The sequence below is a fragment of the Salmo salar genome, chromosome 19 (assembly GCF_965601325.2).
Source record: "Salmo salar chromosome 19, fSalSal1, whole genome shotgun sequence".
NCBI lineage: Eukaryota > Metazoa > Chordata > Actinopteri > Salmoniformes > Salmonidae > Salmo > Salmo salar.
In genome coordinates, this window is record NC_138309.1 from 75889749 (window position 1) to 75908546 (window position 18798).

Genomic DNA, 18798 nt, shown 5'->3' on the forward strand with positions numbered 1-18798 from the left:
TTTCTGTGAGAATACGTGGAGTATGTGAGTCAGTCTCTTTCTGTGATGATACGTGGAGTATGTGAGCCAGTCTCTTTCTGTGAGAATACGTGGAGTATGTGAGTCAGTCTCTTTCTGTGATGATACGTGGAGTGTGGTGAGTCAGTCTCTTTCTGTGATGATACGTGGAGTGTGTGAGTGAGCCAGTCTCTTTCTGTGATGATACGTGGAGTGTGTGAGTGAGCCAGTCTCTTTCTGTGAGAATACGTGGAGTGTGTGAGTGAGTCAGTCTCTTTCTGTGATGATACGTGGAGTGTGTGAGTGAGTCAGTCTCTTTCTGTGAGAATACGTGGACTGTGTGAGTGAGTCAGTCTCTTTCTGTGATGATACGTGGAGTGTGTGAGTGAGTCTCTTTCTGTGATGATACGTGGAGTGTGTGTGCCAGTCTCTTTCTGTGATGATACGTGGAGTGTGTGAGTCAGTCTCTTTCTGTGATGATACGTGGAGTGTGTGAGTGAGTCAGTCTCTTTCTGTGATGATACGTGGAATGTGTGAGTGAGCCAGTCTCTTTCTGTAATGATACGTGGAGTGTGTGAGTCAGTCTCTTTCTGTGATGATACGTGGAGTGTGTGAGTGAGCCAGTCTCTTTCTGTGATGATACGTGGAGTGTGTGAGTGAGTCAGTCTCTTTCTGTGATGATACGTGGAGTGTGTGAGTGAGTCAGTCTCTTTCTGTGAGAATACGTGGAGTATGTGAGTCAGTCTCTTTCTGTGATGATACGTGGAGTATGTGAGCCAGTCTCTTTCTGTGAGAATACGTGGAGTATGTGAGTCAGTCTCTTTCTGTGATGATACGTGGAGTGTGTGAGTCAGTCTCTTTCTGTGATGATACGTGGAGTGTGTGAGTGAGTCAGTCTCTTTCTGTGATGATACGTGGAGTGTGTGAGTGAGTCAGTCTCTTTCTGTGAGAATACGTGGAGTATGTGAGTCAGTCTCTTTCTGTGATGATACGTGGAGTATGTGAGCCAGTCTCTTTCTGTGAGAATACGTGGAGTATGTGAGTCAGTCTCTTTCTGTGATGATACGTGGAGTGTGTGAGTGAGTCAGTCTCTTTCTGTGAGAATACGTGGAGTATGTGAGTCAGTCTCTTTCTGTGATGATACGTGGAGTATGTGAGCCAGTCTCTTTCTGTGAGAATACGTGGAGTATGTGAGTCAGTCTCTTTCTGTGATGATACGTGGAGTGTGTGAGCCAGTCTCTTTCTGTGATGATACGTGGAGTGTGTGAGTGAGTCAGTCTCTTTCTGTGATGATACGTGGAGTGTGTGAGTGAGTCAGTCTCTTTCTGTGATGATACGTGGAGTGTGTGAGTGAGTCAGTCTCTTTCTGTGATGAATACGTGGAGTGTGTGAGTGAGCCAGTCTCTTTCTGTGATGATACGTGGAGTGAGTGAGTGAGCCAGTCTCTTTCTGTGAGAATACGTGGAGTATGTGAGTCAGTCTCTTTCTGTGATGATACGTGGAGTGTGTGAGTGAGTCAGTCTCTTTCTGTGATGATACGTGGAGTGTGTGAGTGAGCCAGTCTCTTTCTGTGATGATACGTGGAGTGTGTGAGTGAGCCAGTCTCTTTCTGTGATGATACGTGGAGTGTGTGAGTGAGCCAGTCTCTTTCTGTGATGATACGTGGAGTGTGTGAGTGAGCCAGTCTCTTTCTGTGATGATACGTGGAGTGTGTGAGTGAGTCAGTCTCTTTCTGTGATGATACGTGGAGTGTGTGAGTGAGTCAGTCTCTTTCTGTGATGATACGTGGAGTGTGTGAGTGAGCCAGTCTCTTTCTGTGATGATACGTGGAGTGTGTGAGTGAGCCAGTCTCTTTCTGTGATGATACGTGGAGTGTGTGAGTGAGTCAGTCTCTTTCTGTGATGATACGTGGAGTGTGTGAGTGAGCCAGTCTCTTTCTGTGATGATACATGGAGTGTGTGAGTGAGCCAGTCTCTTTCTGTGATGATACGTGGAGTGTGTGAGTGAGCCAGTCTCTTTCTGTGATGATACGTGGAGTGTGTGAGTGAGCCAGTCTCTTTCTGTGATGATACGTGGAGTGTGTGAGTGAGCCAGTCTCTTTCTGTGATGATACGTGGAGTGTGTGAGTGAGTCAGTCTCTTTCTGTGATGATACGTGGAGTGTGTGAGTGAGTCAGTCTCTTTCTGTGATGATACGTGGAGTGTGTGAGTGAGCCAGTCTCTTTCTGTGATGATACGTGGAGTGTGTGAGTGAGCCAGTCTCTTTCCGTGATGATACGTGGAGTGTGTGAGTGAGTCAGTCTCTTTCTGTGATGATACGTGGAGTGTGTGAGTGGCAGTCTCTTTCTGTGATGATACGTGGAGGGTGAGTCAGTCTCTTTCTGTGATGATACGTGGAGTGTGTGAGCCAGTCTCTTTCTGTGATGATACGTGGAGTGTGTGAGTGAGTCAGTCTCTTTCTGTGATGATACGTGGAGTGTGTGAGCCAGTCTCTTTCTGTGATGATACGTGGAGTGTGTGAGTGAGTCAGTCTCTTTCTGTGATGATACGTGGAGTGTGTGAGCCAGTCTCTTTCTGTGATGATACGTGGAGTGTGTGAGTGAGTCAGTCTCTTTCTGTGATGATACGTGGAGTGTGTGAGTGAGACAGTCTCTTTCTGTGATGATACGTGGAGTGTGTGAGCCAGTCTCTTTCTGTGATGATACGTGGAGTGTGTGAGTGAGTCAGTCTCTTTCTGTGATGATACGTGGAGTGTGTGTGTGAGCCAGTCTCTTTCTGTGAGAATACGTGGAGTGTGTGAGTGAGTCAGTCTCTTTCTGTGATGATACGTGGAGTGTGTGAGTGAGTCAGTCTCTTTCTGTGAGAATACGTGGACTGTGTGAGTGAGTCAGTCTCTTTCTGTGATGATACGTGGAGTGTGTGAGTGAGTCTCTTTCTGTGATGATACGTGGAGTGTGTGTGCCAGTCTCTTTCTGTGATGATACGTGGAGTGTGTGAGTCAGTCTCTTTCTGTGATGATACGTGGAGTGTGTGAGTGAGTCAGTCTCTTTCTGTGATGATACGTGGAATGTGTGAGTGAGCCAGTCTCTTTCTGTAATGATACGTGGAGTGTGTGAGTCAGTCTCTTTCTGTGATGATACGTGGAGTGTGTGAGTGAGCCAGTCTCTTTCTGTGATGATACGTGGAGTGTGTGAGTGAGCCAGTCTCTTTCTGTGATGATACGTGGAGTGTGTGAGTGAGCCAGTCTCTTTCTGTGATGATACGTGGAGTGTGTGAGTGAGTCAGTCTCTTTCTGTGATGATACGTGGAGTGTGTGAGTCGTAGACAGTCTCTTTCTGTGATGATACGTGGAGTGTGTGAGTGAGTCAGTCTCTTTCTGTGATGATACGTGGAGTGTGTGAGTCAGTCTCTTTCTGTGATGATACGTGGAGTGTGTGAGTGAGTCAGTCTCTTTCTGTGATGATACGTGGAGTGTGTGAGTGAGTCAGTCTCTTTCTGTGATGATACATGGAGTGTGTGAGTGAGCCAGTCTCTTTCTGTGATGATACGTGGAGTGTGTGAGTGAGACAGTCTCTTTCTGTGATGATACGTGGAGTGTGTGAGTCAGTCTCTTTCTGTGATGGTACGTGGAGTGTGTGAGCCAGTCTCTTTCTGTGATGATACGTGGAGTGTGTGAGTGAGCCAGTCTCTTTCTGTGATGATACATGGAGTGTGTGAGTGAGCCAGTCTCTTTCTGTGATGATACGTGGAGTGTGTGAGTGAGCCAGTCTCTTTCTGTGATGATACGTGGAGTGTGTGAGTGAGTCAGTCTCTTTCTGTGATGATACGTGGAGTGTGTGAGTCAGTCTCTTTCTGTGATGATACGTGGAGTGTGTGAGTGAGTCAGTCTCTTTCTGTGATGATACGTGGTGTGTGTGAGTGAGTCAGTCTCTTTCTGTGATGATACGTGGAGTGTGTGAGTGAGCCAGTCTCTTTCTGTGATGATACGTGGAGTGTGTGAGTGAGCCAGTCTCTTTCTGTGATGATACGTGGAGTGTGTGTGTGAGTCAGTCTCTTTCTGTGATGATACGTGGAGTGTGTGAGTCAGTCTCTTTCTGTGATGATACGTGGAGTGTGTGTGTGATCCAGTCTCTTTCTGTGATGATACGTGGAGTGTGTGAGTGAGTCAGTCTCTTTCTGTGATGATACGTGGAGTGTGTGAGTGAGTCAGTCTCTTTCTGTGATGATACGTGGAGTGTGTGAGTCAGTCTCTTTCTGTGATGATACGTGGAGTGTGTCAGTCAGTCTCTTTCTGTGATGATACGTTGAGTGTGTGAGTGAGTCAGTCTCTTTCTGTGATGATACGTGGAGTGTGTGAGTGAGTCAGTCTCTTTCTGTGATGATACGTGGAGTGTGTCAGTCAGTCTCTTTCTGTGATGATACGTGGAGTGTGTGAGTGAGTCAGTCTCTTTCTGTGATGATACGTGGAGTGTGTGAGTGAGTCAGTCTCTTTCTGTGATGATACGTGGAGTGTGTGAGTGAGTCAGTCTCTTTCTGTGATGATACGTGGAGTGTGTGAGTGAGTCAGTCTCTTTCTGTGATGATACGTGGAGTGTGTGAGTGAGTCAGTCTCTTTCTGTGATGATACGTGGAGTGTGTGAGTGAGTCAGTCTCTTTCTGTGATGATACGTGGAGTGTGTCAGTCAGTCTCTTTCTGTGATGATACGTGGAGTGTGTGAGTGAGTCAGTCTCTTTCTGTGATGATACGTGGAGTGTGTGAGTGAGTCAGTCTCTTTCTGTGATGATACGTGGAGTGTGTGAGCCAGTTGTCCTGGTCCAAGTTTTCCAGTAGGGAGCCGTTTTGAGCACCCGCACCCCCAAGCTCTTTTCTCTCTTTCTCCTTTAAAAACACAGAAAGACAGAAGAGAAGAGAGTCAGCCTTCGAGAGCCCATCCTATCTTCCCTGGTCATCTCAACTCTTACATTATCCTACTAAGCCTGCCTTTTCCTTAATAAACCTTTACAAACTACACACTGTCATGAACTTTCAATTGTGTACGTGAAAGAGTGTGCATGTGTGTGTCTACATCAGAGAGTCCTACCTGTCCTGTCGGCACGGTCTGACAGCTTGTATCGCCACTATTTTAATGTGTTTACGTGCATGAGTGAGGGAGTGTGTGGGTGTAGATCTGTCTGAGCTTAAAACCATTCTACCTGCTGGTACTGTTGGACGGTTTCTTCCTCCTGCTGTATGCGGTGGAGCACCAGAGGGTCTGGTTTGTGGCTCCCAGGAACAGTAGAACTCTCTGGACGGTCTGTACTGCAGATCTCACAGCCAGGCCACGTGGGCTTGTTTATGTACGTACAAAAGGGGCAGGCCCAACCCTGAGACACACAGCAAGACCGTCTTTGCAGGTGTGTATATGGATATCTACTGTATGTCAACTTACAGCATCTAGGTATGTATCAGTTATGTTGAGGGTGAAATCCATTTAGCTGAGTCAAATAGGTATTCCATTATTACCAAGGGGTATTGTACAGAGCTTGTGTGTACCTGAGGGCCTGATTTCTTGGGACTAAGTGCATCATTGAGTTGTGGCATCTCCAGGTTGATGAAGTCTTTGATTTCACTGATGTTCAGCCTCTCTGTCCCCGCTACACTTGGCCCTGTTCCATTTGAACCTACAGGGACAGGAACAACGCTTTGTCAGGAGGGCGCCAACAATGGGTCCTTATGTAAATGGTTTGTTTGTGTTTAGCAGTCTCACCCTTGATGCTGTGGCTCAGTCTGAGTGGCAGGGTACTGTAACCCCTCCAGTCCTGGGATGTGGGGCAGTTGCTGGGGGGCCCGTGAGGTGGGGTAGCGGGGGTGAGGAAGGTATTCTCCTGGTCCTGCTGGAGCAGCTGCCGTGTGAGGCAGGCGGAGAGGAGGTACAGGAAGGCCGTGTCTCCATCCCAGCTTACCCCATATGATGCCAGAGAGCGCTGCTCGGCACACAGACACTGGCCGATGACCCAGCTCTGCACCCGCGGATGGAAGCCATACTCCAGGAATACTTAGGAGACAGAGGGACAGACAAATAAACGTTGACAGAAAGGTTAACATCATGTTAAAACTATTTTATAGCTAAATCATTTTATAGAGAACTGAATTTAAATGTAAAAAATAAATAAAACTCTTGTTTAAGCTGTTCAGACTGACCTGATGCTTGAGTATTGCAATGGTTGTGTGGGGGAGGACTTTCACCGTGACACAACAGGAAGATGAAGAATCCTCAACCACTGCAGCCAAGCTTTCACAGAAAGATACAATCGTCAACTCCTAAAATATGCATTTCCTGTCCTACAAAATTGAATTCTTCAATAACTTTCTCTTCTTCTACCCAGTAGCTCTCATGCTCTTAACCCTCTCACCTAACCTCTGTGTCTCCGTAGCTCCTATCAGAGGGCTGGATCTTCAGCCCTGCCTGCTGATAAGCCAGGGCGGCAGCGTAGATGGAGGCCTCCTGGATGTCACCAGCCTCGATGGCCCTGGTCAGGTCAGCACACATCTCCTCTACAGACCAGTGGACACAAGGAAGAAACCAAGAGGCAGGGACAGTGAGCCATTGAAAAGGGTAGAAACTAGGCCGATCCAATACTGTACGCCCAACCGCTATTAAGTATTCACGTGAAGCATAAGGGCAATTCGGAATTACGCCTACACTCCGATTTTTCACTTTAAAATGTATGCCAAACGAAAACCAATGATTGAAAAGTCAAACAAACTATACAATATGCACAAGGACTACTTTTAACAATTTCCACAGAAAATGTTACAAAGACACATTTACTTGAAGAACAGTACTGTTGCAAAGTTTGGTAACAGAATGACGGGCAGTGCTTTTTGTTCCATCATATAGAGTTATATAGTTTAACTTTGCAATCATAGGTTTTCGTTTGGCATACATTTTAAAGTGAAAAATCTGAGTCTCTGCTTAATTCTGTTCATGTGGAATTTCCCATAATGCAACCATATTGTGTAGGGCTATCTGTGCGTGGTAAGGCACTGGAGCTGGACATCTCTAAGGCCTCCAGAGGCAGCTGTCTGTCATCGGTGGGAGGGCTGTCTGCCACTGAGGGGTCAGGAGAGGAGGAGAGAGGGGACTCTGGTTATTTGAGCACAGGAAGGCTAGGAAGAGAATTCAGTGGACAAACAGGTCAGAGAGAATAGAGATACAGTGGCAAGAAAAAGTATGTGAACCCTTTGGAAATACCTGGATTTCTGCATAAATTGGTCATACAATTGTATCTGATCTTCATCTAGGTCACAAGAATAGGCAAACACAGTCTGCTTAAACTAATAATACACAAACAATTCTACATTTTCATGTCTTTATTGAACACACCGTGTAAATATTCACAGTGCAGGGTGGGAAAAGTATGTGAACCCTAGAATTTAATAACTGGTTGACCCTCCTTTGGCAGCAATAACCTCAACCAAACGAGGTTTGCGGATCAGACCTGCACAATCAATGGTCAGGAGGAATTTTGGACCATTCCTCTTTGCAAAACTGTTTCAGTTAAGCAATATTCTTGGGATGTCTAGTGTGAACTGCTCTCGAGGTCATGCCACAGCATCTCAATCGGGTTGAGGTCAGGACTAGGACTGGGCCACTCCAGAAGGCGTATTTTCTTCTGTTGAAGCCATTCTGTTGTTGATTTACTTCTGTGTTTTGGGTCGTTCTCCTGTTGCGTCACCCAACTTCTGTTAGCTTTTGGAGAAGTCATTAGCTTAGGGGTTCACATACTTTTTCCAACCTACACTTTGAATGTTTAAATGACGTATTCAATATAGACAAAAAAATACAGTAATTAGTGTGTTAGTTTAAGCACACAGTTTGTCTATTGTCGTGATTTAGATGAAGATCAGATCAAATTTGATGACCAATTTATGCAGAAATCTAGGTAATTCCAAAGGGTTAACATACGTTTTCTTGCCATTGTAGATGGTGACTGACCCCTATGTGCCTCTCTGAGTCATGACATCCCCACGGTGGCCCACTCCTGAGCCTCCTGCTGGCAGTGGAAGTTGATGCTGATGTGGTCATGAGGGGGCATGGCCAAACTCAGCTTGTGGCATTTTGCAGACTTCACCTCATAGTGTAGCGACCTCAGGTCAAACTCTGCAATGGACTGGAAGACATGAGAGAAGAAAAGTGAAGCTCATTTTATCACACTAAAATAGTCCGCCTACCAGAGTTTGTTCCCTGGTAGTATGACTGTAGTTATTGTACTGATGTCATGTTGGAGCTGTTTTTGGAAGAGATTGGACAGCATAGCAGTAATGTACAGTATATAAACCTAGCGGGAATGTTTGATGACAAGAATGTAGTTCAACTATTTGTTTTAGTATAAATTATCTGTTTCAAAGAACTGACAGTTCAATGAATGCCTGTCAAAATTAAGCATGAGACCAGGGATAATGTAATAGTGTAACGGCAAAACCTTCTGTAAATCCATGCCTGCCTGCTTGGTAATAATGAAAACATAATGCTGTCTTACCACACTCCGACCCGTTGTTCCGCTAGTGTCCCGTAGCATGAGACGGAATTCCCCGGTCTTCCCGGGGTGTATACAGAGCTGGAGACGGACTGACTCATCACCTGCCTCTGGAAGACACAACAACCGAATACCAGAATTGCAAACTGACACCCGTACCGACATCAAGACTGTATGGCAGCCAGTTTGTGAGGCTCCATAGCTAGGTATAGATGAGGACGGGTCCGGAGGAGGGGTGTGAGTAGTCCACCCGCCTGAGCTCAGCGACATTCCACCGAAAGCCTCATGCGGTGTTTGGAGACGTCAAGACACTGTTCCCGGTGTGTTTACCACCACCCCAGTTTTGCCAGAAGCGATTGTTGTTAGTATTCCAATAAAAATATCAGTTTCATCGTAGTCCCTTAATTTACCAAGCTCACAACAACAACAACAACAACAAGCGAAGAACGGGCAGGAACAAAGTGCGCTCTCTGTGGTATCGCATGGCCACAGATAGAACAATGAGCCAGATATTTCACCGTATGTATAAATGTGAAGCATCCGGTTGTTGTTTCCGCTCACTACCAAATATGGTGATGAGAGGAATTGCAGTGGCCAAAAGTGGGAGAAGATGGAGCGAGATGGATTTTGGCCGACATTCTGCAAATTTACTCATCGATTAAACATTTGATCTCCATACAGTTTTCTGTTTCCAAAACTAGAATCTGTAAAACACATAGTTGACTGCGTTGTGTAGACTTTGCCAAAGTAAAAAAATACGTTGTTTAGAAGGAGTGCAAGGGCGAATTGAGTTATCACACACGCGCACTTCAGAGTGGGCGTTCCCTAGCAGAAAAATGCAAATAAATGCTAGAACGCGCCAATAGGATCTCACTAGCTCACTGGCTCTGCCCACGTCCTTGCTTGTTTTGCACACTGTGATTAATTTTCTTCCATTGGAAACGACAGGTTCTGGTCTATCTTGGGTTAGTTATACACATCTTTGGTTTGGCTGTCTCTCGCCGTCGCTCGTGCTGCCAATCATTACGCCCCACTAAGTTGTAACCATGTACTTACTACACAACAAGACATTTGTGCATCTTGACTGCTGTTCGAAAACATTTTCATTTTCCTCCATTTCTCAAAATCAGGTTAAGGAATTTATATGTGATGTACTCCCATTCTAAACGTAAGAAATATTTGGTAAACTTGCAACTGCAAATTGTATTAGAGTCAATGTTATATTGTTGACCAACTTTTAGAAAGACTAGCAGAGAGCGTGCAAATGCAGCATAGTGCATTGTATGTTCAATAATTAGAAAGTCAGTACATGTTAGGTGAGTCATTTTTCATGCTATAAGATGCTATATAATCAATCAGATCAGTCAAAGGAGTATTTCTATTATGTGTATTCTGTACAAGCTCATAACTGTAGTTGTCTATGCCAATAGAGAACCATTGATATCGGAGGACAGAGAAGTGAAATTAGTCACATTCTCTCTCTCTCTCTCTCTCCCTCTCTCTCTCTCAATTCAATTTCAAGTTAAGGGCTTTTTTGGCATGGGAAACATATGTTTACATTGTCAAAGCAAGTGAAATAGATAATAAACTCTTAGTGAAATAAACAATTCAAAATTAACAGTAAACATTACACTTACAAAAGTTCCGAAAGAATAAAGACATTTCAAATGTCATATTTTTTATTTTATTTTTTATTTTACCTTTATTTATACAGGTTTTTTCTCATTGAGATAAATATCTATTTTCTAAGAGAGACCTGGTCCAATAGCAGCAAGGGGAACAACGTTTCAGACAAAACAACTTACATACACTCACACAACATTAAACAAAACTATAGACACACATACAGTACAACTAAAACATTTGACATTAAAAACACAAACGTCTTGACTAAAAACAGCTGGCCTAAAAACAATTACACTCTTCTATAATATATACATCGATCAAGTGTTTGAACTCCGCCAACAAAACTAGATCATCACATTTTAAAATGTTCAAAAGAGAATTCCAGGACCACGGTGCTAAGTAACTAAAACTATTTCTACCATGACCTGTTCTAATTCTTGGTACTGTTAGAAGCAAATCAGAATGGGACCGTAATGATATTTATTTACCGACCTGACTAAAAAATAACAGAGATAAAATGGCATTTTACCCAATATGGCCTTATAAATCAGTGTATACCAGTGTTTAAGCCTACGCAAGGTCAATGACGACCAGCCAACAGCGCTGTAGAGATCACAATGATGTGTTAGACGTTTCTGATTTGTATTGAACCTGAGAGCTGCATGATATACTGAATCAAGTGCTCTCAGGGTAGTGGCTGAGGCCTGCATATGTGTCTATATATAGTGTTGTAATGATGTGCAAATAGTTAAAGTACAAAAGGGAAAATAAATAAACATAAATATAGGTTGAATTTACAATAGTGTTTGTTCTTCACTGGTTGCCCTTTTCACAAATCTTGCTGCTGTCATTGCACACTGTGGTACTTCACCCAATAGATATGTATAGTTTATCAAAATTGGATTTGTTTTCAAATTATTTGTGGGTCTGTGTAATCTGAGGGAAATATGTGTCTCTAATACGGTCATACATTTGGCTTCGAGGTTAGGAAGTGGAGCTCAGTTTCCACCTCATTTTGTGGGCAGTGTGCACATAGCCTGCCTTCTCTTGAGAGCCAGGTCTGCCTTCGGTGGCCTTTCTCAATAGCAAGGCTATGCTCACAGAGTCTGTACATAGTCAAAGATTTCCTTAATTTTGGCTCAGTCACAGTGGTCAGGTATTCTGCCACTGTGTAGTCTCTGTTTAGGGCCAAATAGCATTCTAGTTTGCTCAGTTGTTTTTGTAAATTCTTTTCAATGTGTCAAGTAATTATCTTTTTGCTTTCTCATGATTTGATTGGGTCTAATTGTGAACAGAGCCCCAGGACCATCTTGCTTAGGGGACTCTTCTCCAGGTTCATCTCTCTGTAGGTGATGGCTTTGTTATGGAAGGTTTGGGAATCGCTTCCTTTTAGGTGGTTGTAGAATTTAAAGGCTCTTTTCTGGATTTTGATAATTAGCGGGTATCGGCCTAATTCTGCTCTGCATGCTTTATTTGGTGTTTTACGTTGTACACGGAGGATATTTTTGCAGAATTCTGCATGCAGTCTCAATTTGGTGTATGTCCCATTTTGTGAATTCTTGGTTGGTGAGCGGACCTCAGATCTCACAACCATAAAGGGCAATGTGTTCTATAACTGATTTAAGTATTTTTTGCCAGATCCTAATTGGTATGTTGAATTTCTCGTTCCTTTTGATGGCATAGAAGGCCCTTCTTGCCTTGTCTGTCAGATCATTCACAGCTTTGTGGAAATTACCTGTGGCGCTGATGTTTAGGCCGAGGTATGAACAGTTTTTTGTGTGATCTAGGGCAACGGTGTCTAGATGGAATTTGTATTCGTGGTCCTGGGAACTGGACCTTTTTTGGAACACCATTATTTATGTCTTACTGAGATTTACTCCTTGGTTGGGGACAGAAACACCGGATCATCAGCAAACAGTAGACATTTGACTTCAGATTCTAGTAGGGTGAGGCTGAGTGCTGCAGACTGTTCTCTAGCCCTCGGCAATTCGTTTATATATATATGTTGAAGAGGGTGGCTCTCTCTTTCTTTCTCTCTTTCCCTCTCTCTTCTCTCTCTCTCTCTCTCTCTCTCTCTCTCTCTCTCTCTCTCTCTCTCTCTCTCTCTCTCTCTCTTTCTCCCTCTCTCTCTCAATTCAATTTCAATGTAAGGGCTTTATTCACATGGGAAACATATGTTAACATTGCCAAAGCAAGGGAAGTAGATAATAAACAAATAATAAACAATTTGGATCCTTTGACAGGGTATAAGGAGGCTTCATGTTACCACCTACTCTCTCTCTCTCAATTCAATTCAATTTAAGGGGCTTTATTGGCATGGGAAACATATGCTTACATTGCCTCTCTCTCTCTCTCTCTCTCTCTCTCTCTCTCTCTCTCTCTCTCTCTCTGTCTGTGTCTCACACTCATTATCTTTCTCGCACGCACGCACGCACACGCACACACACACACACACACACACACACACACACACACACACACACACACACACACACACACACACACACACACACACACACACACACACACACACACACACACACACACACACACACACACACACGCACACACACACACTGAAATTGGGGAAGTCTGGCATGCTGGTTACTTCCTCTTGCTTTGCAGAGAGCAAAGATCAGTCACCCAGTGAGAGCCTGGTCCTAAGTTCTGACAAGATCCAAAGAGTGTATGGAAGGAGCTATGGCTCACCAAGCTCTGCTCTTGGTTCTATCTATCTATCCTGCTGGCCTTCTGGCCCCAGAGGGGGTTAGTTCAGGAGGTCCAATGACCTGTCCACACTATTTGCAACATGGACAAACTGCAGATATTCTATCACAGCTGTGGTGAGTTAAAAAAAAAAAGTATTCCTTTTCATTTGCAAAGCAACTCACTATGTGATAATACGACAGCACAGATGTCAATTCAACATCTATTCCACGTTGGAAACAACACTGATTCAACCAGTTTGTGCCCAGTGGCAAGGAAGCAAACATTACAGTGATGAGGCAAAAAGTGAGTTAATGTTAGCGACTACTGCCTACCGAGAATGTATTATTGAACTGCACATGTTTTAATTCCTTGATGCTGAGTAGAGCACTACCACCGTGGGGCTACAGTGCCTTCAGAAGGTATTCACACCCCTTGACTTTTTCCACATTTTGTTGTGTTACATCCTGCATTTAAAATTGTAAGGGATTTTCTTTTGTGGCCTACACACAATACCCCATGATGTCAAAGTGGAATTATGTTTTTAGAATTTTTTTTTTTTTCAAATGAATTAAAAATGAAAATCTGAAATATCTTGAGTCAATAATGATAAAAACCCCTCTGTAATGGCAAGCCTAAATAAGTTCAGGAGTGAAAATGTGCTTAACAAGTCATAACAAGCTGCAGGGACTCACTCTGTATGGTTATACAGTTTAATGTCTGTGATCGGAGAAAACTGAGGATGGATCAACAACATTGTAGTTACTCCACAATACTAACCTAAATCACAGTGTGAAAAGAAGGAAGTCTGTACAGAATAAAAATATTCCAAAACATGCATCCTGTTTGCAACAAGGTACTAAAGTAATACTGCAAAAACACTTTTGTTTTTTCCTGAATACAAAGTGTTATGTTTGGGGCAAATCCTATACAACACATTACTTACAACTACTCTCATTATTTTCAAGCATAGTGGTGGCTGTTATGGGTATGGTTGTAATCGTTAAGGACTGGGTAGTTTTTCAGGACAAAAAAGAAATTGAATGGAGCTAAGAACAGGCAAAATCCTAGAGGAAAACCTGATTCAGTCTGCTTTCCACCAAACGCTGGAATATTAATTCACCTTTCAGCAAGACAATAACCTAAAACACAAGGCCAAATTTAGTTGCTTACCAAGAAGACAGTGGCAAAGTCACAGTTTTGACAACATTTAAAAAAAAACTTTTATTTAATTTGGCAAGTCAGTTATTAAGAACAAATTCTTATTTACAATGACGGCCTACCCCGGCCAAACCATAACAATGCTGGGTCAATTGTGCACCACCCTATTGGACTCCCAATCACGGCTGGTTGTGATACAGTCTGGAATCGAACCAGGGTCTGTAGTGACGCCTCTAGCACTGAGAGGCAGTGCCTTACAAATGTTATAACTTTTCTTCCACTTTGAAGTTAGAGTATTTTGTGTAGATTGTTGACAAGAAAATGACAGTTCAATTCATTTTAACCCCACTTTGTAACACAATAAACAAAAAATTAAGTCAAGGGGTGGGAATACTTTCTGAAGGCACTGCATTTTTTTACCAAATTGCTGTATTGTGATAGTCATGTCAGTTTCATTTTATGGTTTAATTAATTTTTTGTCATAAGAACATTTTAAAAAGAGCCTTAAATCGCTGTAATGTTTCTGTTTGTTTTTTCCAGACCCTTTACAGGACATTGGCATCAGTGTTAACACATGCCTTCCCATGCCACCATCCTACAAGGGCAATTTGAGTGTCACTTCTGCTTCGTGAGCTCAATATTTCTCTGGCCTTCCCTTTGTTGATTGTTTGCACTTCCCTTCCAAACAAAGCCACTGGTGTTATAGCTCCCTTACGCCGACCATAACATTGACCCTAACTTAATAGTACACATCAATATGAAATGTAGAGATTGAATGAATAGAACTGGCATCATAATTCCCTCTCTCACTGTAAAAGATGAGGTTGAAACACTCCACATCGTCAACAAACAGCGCTTACCGCCCGGGTATGAGTGTATGTTTTCAAACATATTGCCCTGAAGAATACTGGGGGAAATACATCAATTCAACTGCATCCACCCATCGGGAAAAGACGCCAGATCATCATCATTCTATTTAGGTTGGTAAATGGTATGTAATTGCGTTGTCAGCATGGACACTCTGAATAAGCCAACCCTTGAAATCCTATTGTTGATTTAAGGCAGAAATCAAGGTAAATTAATTACTTTTGGCAAATTCACCCCACCTGCTACATTGATGCTATGTAAAAGCTACAATGATCCTAAATTGAAACTAGGTTGAGTCACACAATTTTTCCCCAGCAGGAAGTGAGTGTTTGCCCTCTCTGTGTATCCCTCTCCCACAGGGCAGTCTATTGAGGAGTATACCTGTCTGCCAATGTGCTCACAGGAGGGGTGGCCCCGTTATCCCATGACGAGCCCCTGTGCCTGCACGATTTCCCCCGCTTCTCCTTCTGCTCCCGGAAGAAAGGAGGTATGTGTGGTACTAATAGCAGATCAGGGCTGGAATTCAATCATACCCAGTAACTACCATAGCTATGCACACTTTGTTTACCAACTTCACTGCATGGTAGTACTGTAGTTGTAGGTTTTTATATAGCCCAGTCTGTGAGTTTATTTGACCATGGGGAAAAAAACGATGGTGTAAATACAGAAATGCGGGTTTGATTGAACTGAGCCCCATGTCAAGAAAAACTCACCCTAAAAATAACATCTTAAGTCTTTCTCTTGCATTAAATGCACATTGTGTTACAGAGTAGAGGGGGACAGTGCCTTCAGAAAGTATTCATACCCCTTGACTTATTCCAGATTTTCTTGTGTTGTTGGATTTGCCCGAAACATGACACTTTGTATTCAGGACAAAACATTAATTGCTTTGCCACATTCTTTGCAGTATTGCTTTAGTGCCTTGTTGCAAACAGGATGCATGTTTTGGAATATTTATATTCTGTACAGGCTTCCTTCTTTTCACTCTGTCTATTAGGTTAGTATTGTAGAGTAACTACGATATTGTTGATCCATCCTCAGTTTTCTACTATCACAGCCATTAAACTCTGTTACTGTTTAAAAGTCACCATTGGCCTCATGGTGAAATCCTTGAGCGGTTTCCTTCCTCTCCGCCAACTGAGTTAGGAAGGACGCCTGTATTTTTGTAGTGGCTGGGTATATTGATACTCCATCCAAAGTGTAATTAATAACTTCACCATGCTCAACAGGATATTCAATGTCCGCTTTTTAACATTTTTATCCGTCTACCAATAGGTGCCCTTCTTTGCGAGGCATTGGAAAACATCTCTGGTCTTTGTGGTTGAATCTGTGTTTTAAATTAATTGCTCGACTGAGGGACCTTAAAGATACAGTACCAGTCAAAAGTTTGAACACAGCTACTCATTCAAGGGTTTTTCTTTATTTTTACTATTTTCTACATTGTAGAATAGTGAAGACATCAAAACTATGAAATAACACATATGGAATCATGTAGTAAGCAAAGAACTGTTAAACAAATCAAAATATATTTTATATTTTACATTCTTCAAAGTAGCCACCCTTTACCTTGATGACAGCTTTGCACACACTTGGCATTCTCTCAACCAGCTTCACCTGGAATGCTTTTCCAACAGTCTTGAAGGAGTTCCCACATATGCTGAGCACTTGTTGGCTGCTTTTCCTTCACTCTGCGGTCCAACTAATCCAAAACCATCTCAATTGGGTTGAGGTCGGGTGATTGTGGAGGCCAGTTCATCTGATGCAGCACTCCATCACGCTCCTTTTTGGTCAAATAGCCCTTACACAGCCTGGAGGTGTGCTTTGGGTCATTGTCCTGTTGAAAAATAAATGATAGTCCCACTAAGCACAAACCAGAAGGGATGCTGTGGTAGCCATGCTGGTTAAGTGTGCCTTGAATTCTAAATAAATCACCAACAGTATCACCAGCAAAGCATCCCAACACCTTCACACCTCCTCCTCCATGCTTCACGGTAGGAACCACACATGCAGAGATCATCCGTTCACCTACTCTGCGTCTTATAATGACACGGCGGTTGGAACCAAAAATGTTACATTTGGACTCATCAGACCAAAGAACAGATTTCCACCAGTCTAATGTCCATTGCTCGTGTTTGAACAAATTAGGACAAATTAGGTTTCTTAACGTTCTTCTGACTACTGATGATTCCAAAATTAAACTCTTACTTAAAATAAACACTTCAAAAGCCAAAATGACCTCTGTCCAAGTAGGCATACATCAGCAGTTTCCAGTCTGGTCCACTAGAGGGCCTACTCTTTTCAAAGTGAGAGTACAAATAGATAATTCTCCATGCCAAATGTTAGAAATTCCTTGTTGGTTTTATTGTTGACATAACAGTTTGTGAACCTATTAATGTATCCTGTTACATCAATGTCACTGTGTTATTTATCAGCAAAGGTGCTCTGTGGTCGAATTGGACAGTGATGCTATTTTAGCTGGATGTTGATACATTGTTGCTTTTGGTGATTGTACATGTGAATTTGGATACATTGTCATAGGCAATACAATATTATTGTTTCCACGTATTCAACTTTTTATTGTCTTTGTAGACTCCTTTTCTCTTTGTCAAATGCTTCACTCACTGTGTGGACTTTCCGAGCAGAAGATGGCTTGGGTCACTATCAGAGAAAGGAGTCTGTGTTTCAGTGCTAGGAGTCACTGAAAAAAAACATAAAATAAAAGTCATAAGAGCTCATTCTGAATAAAATACCCTCATATAAACACCTCAGTCTGAATAAAGTAACCCGCTTGGAAAGAATTTGCTTGTTCTGATTGAAAATGAATTGTGAATACACTGGAAATGTATGGACTGCCTGCGTCTGAAGAACTTTGTGTGGCTCTCTTGTTTGTCCTGAAGGTGGCAACTGGAAAGCATCCTCAATAACAGGTGTGAAGCCATAGCAACCATCCATACAGCTCTGCACAATGTTGGACTGTCTCACCCCAGCCCATAGAGACAGGTAAAGGATGCAACATTCTATCTGTCCCATTATGGCATCCGTTAGAGTAGGGTTTCCAAATCTCTTCCCCCCTGCAGGTTTAGTTTTTGCCCTAGCACTACACAGCTGAATCAAATAATCAACGTTTGATGATGAGTTGCTAATTTGAATTCGGCTGTGTAGTGCTAGGGCAAAAACTAACATGTACCCCGGGGGATAGGACCGAGTTTGGGAAACCCTGCGTTAAAGCATGTGGAGCCATCTACATTTTGAAGGAGTCCATTTTCTTTTCTACTACTTCTATGAATTTGGTAAACAAACTGAAAGGATGCATACTGCCCCCTGGAGTGTTTTGTTTGAACAGGTATAAAGCCAAGCTCTGTGATTTACTGCCACCTGCAGATATGGAATGTTTGCTGATGAGTATAATTCATTGGCTGAACCCTCTTGACAACCTGGATAGAATTATGTGATCCTTCCTTAAGCCATAGGAAGTCCCACCCAGTTGACTACTTCAAAATGGTGAAAGTCCTCAATAAACCATCAGTATCACCACACCGGGCCAGCTAATTATTTACGTGCTTGATGGACGGACAAGTGTAGGGTGTGCGATGCGACTGAAATTTTGCGGGTGGGGAGAGAGCGAGAGACAGGGGTAGACATGGAGGAGGCTTGGATTGAAGTGTTTAGCATCATGATATGACGTGCATTATAACGTGTTTAGGTTATTAGTAGTAGGCCTATCATTCCTACTTCACTGAATTACATAGTATATAATTGTCTAGTTATCTACGGAGGAGTGGCTAATATGGAGGAACATTGAATGTCTGAATGTTGGCTTTACACCCTGGACCAGTGCTAATAACAAGCTTGTGTGGGCAGCGGCACCAGAATTCAAAACACGTCTTACCTTTTTGTAGTTAATAAAACCAATGTGAAACAT

At 42.9% G+C, this 18798-nt stretch overlaps 2 protein-coding genes across 2 annotated transcripts; one reads left to right on the plus strand and one right to left on the minus strand.

The window, feature by feature from the left end:
- Positions 1-3327: 3327 nt before the first annotated feature.
- LOC106579568 (ranBP-type and C3HC4-type zinc finger-containing protein 1-like) lies at positions 3328-6526 on the minus strand. The gene is made up of 6 exons (XM_014159606.2): positions 6390-6526; positions 6178-6215; positions 5744-6031; positions 5530-5657; positions 5190-5360; positions 3328-4875 (listed from the first exon to the last, which is right to left on the minus strand). Exons 1-6 carry the CDS (start codon positions 6524-6526, stop codon positions 4720-4722), a joined length of 918 nt encoding a protein of 305 aa, XP_014015081.1. The 3' UTR covers positions 3328-4719.
- A 6316-nt stretch (positions 6527-12842) lies between these two features.
- On the plus strand, positions 12843-17441 carry ly86 (lymphocyte antigen 86). The gene is given in 4 exon segments (XM_082965540.1): positions 12843-12878; positions 12880-13139; positions 13817-13836; positions 15250-17441. Coding segments are annotated over 4 exon segments (483 nt in total). The 3' UTR covers positions 15417-17441.
- Positions 17442-18798: the final 1357 nt, after the last annotated feature.

Bases quoted from the DNA above. Each gene is read 5' to 3' on its own strand.
- LOC106579568 (XM_014159606.2), bottom strand. From the start codon at position 6,526: ATGTGTGCTGACCTGACCAGGGCCATCGAGGCTGGTGACATCCAGGAG. The intron at 6,032-6,177 runs GTCAGTCTGAAC...CTGTCTCCTAAG, and splicing joins TTGCAATACTCAAGCATCAG to TATTCCTGGAGTATGGCTTC. The intron at 5,361-5,529 runs GTACACACAAGC...TGTGTGTCTCAG, and splicing joins CCAAGAAATCAGGCCCTCAG to GGTTGGGCCTGCCCCTTTTG.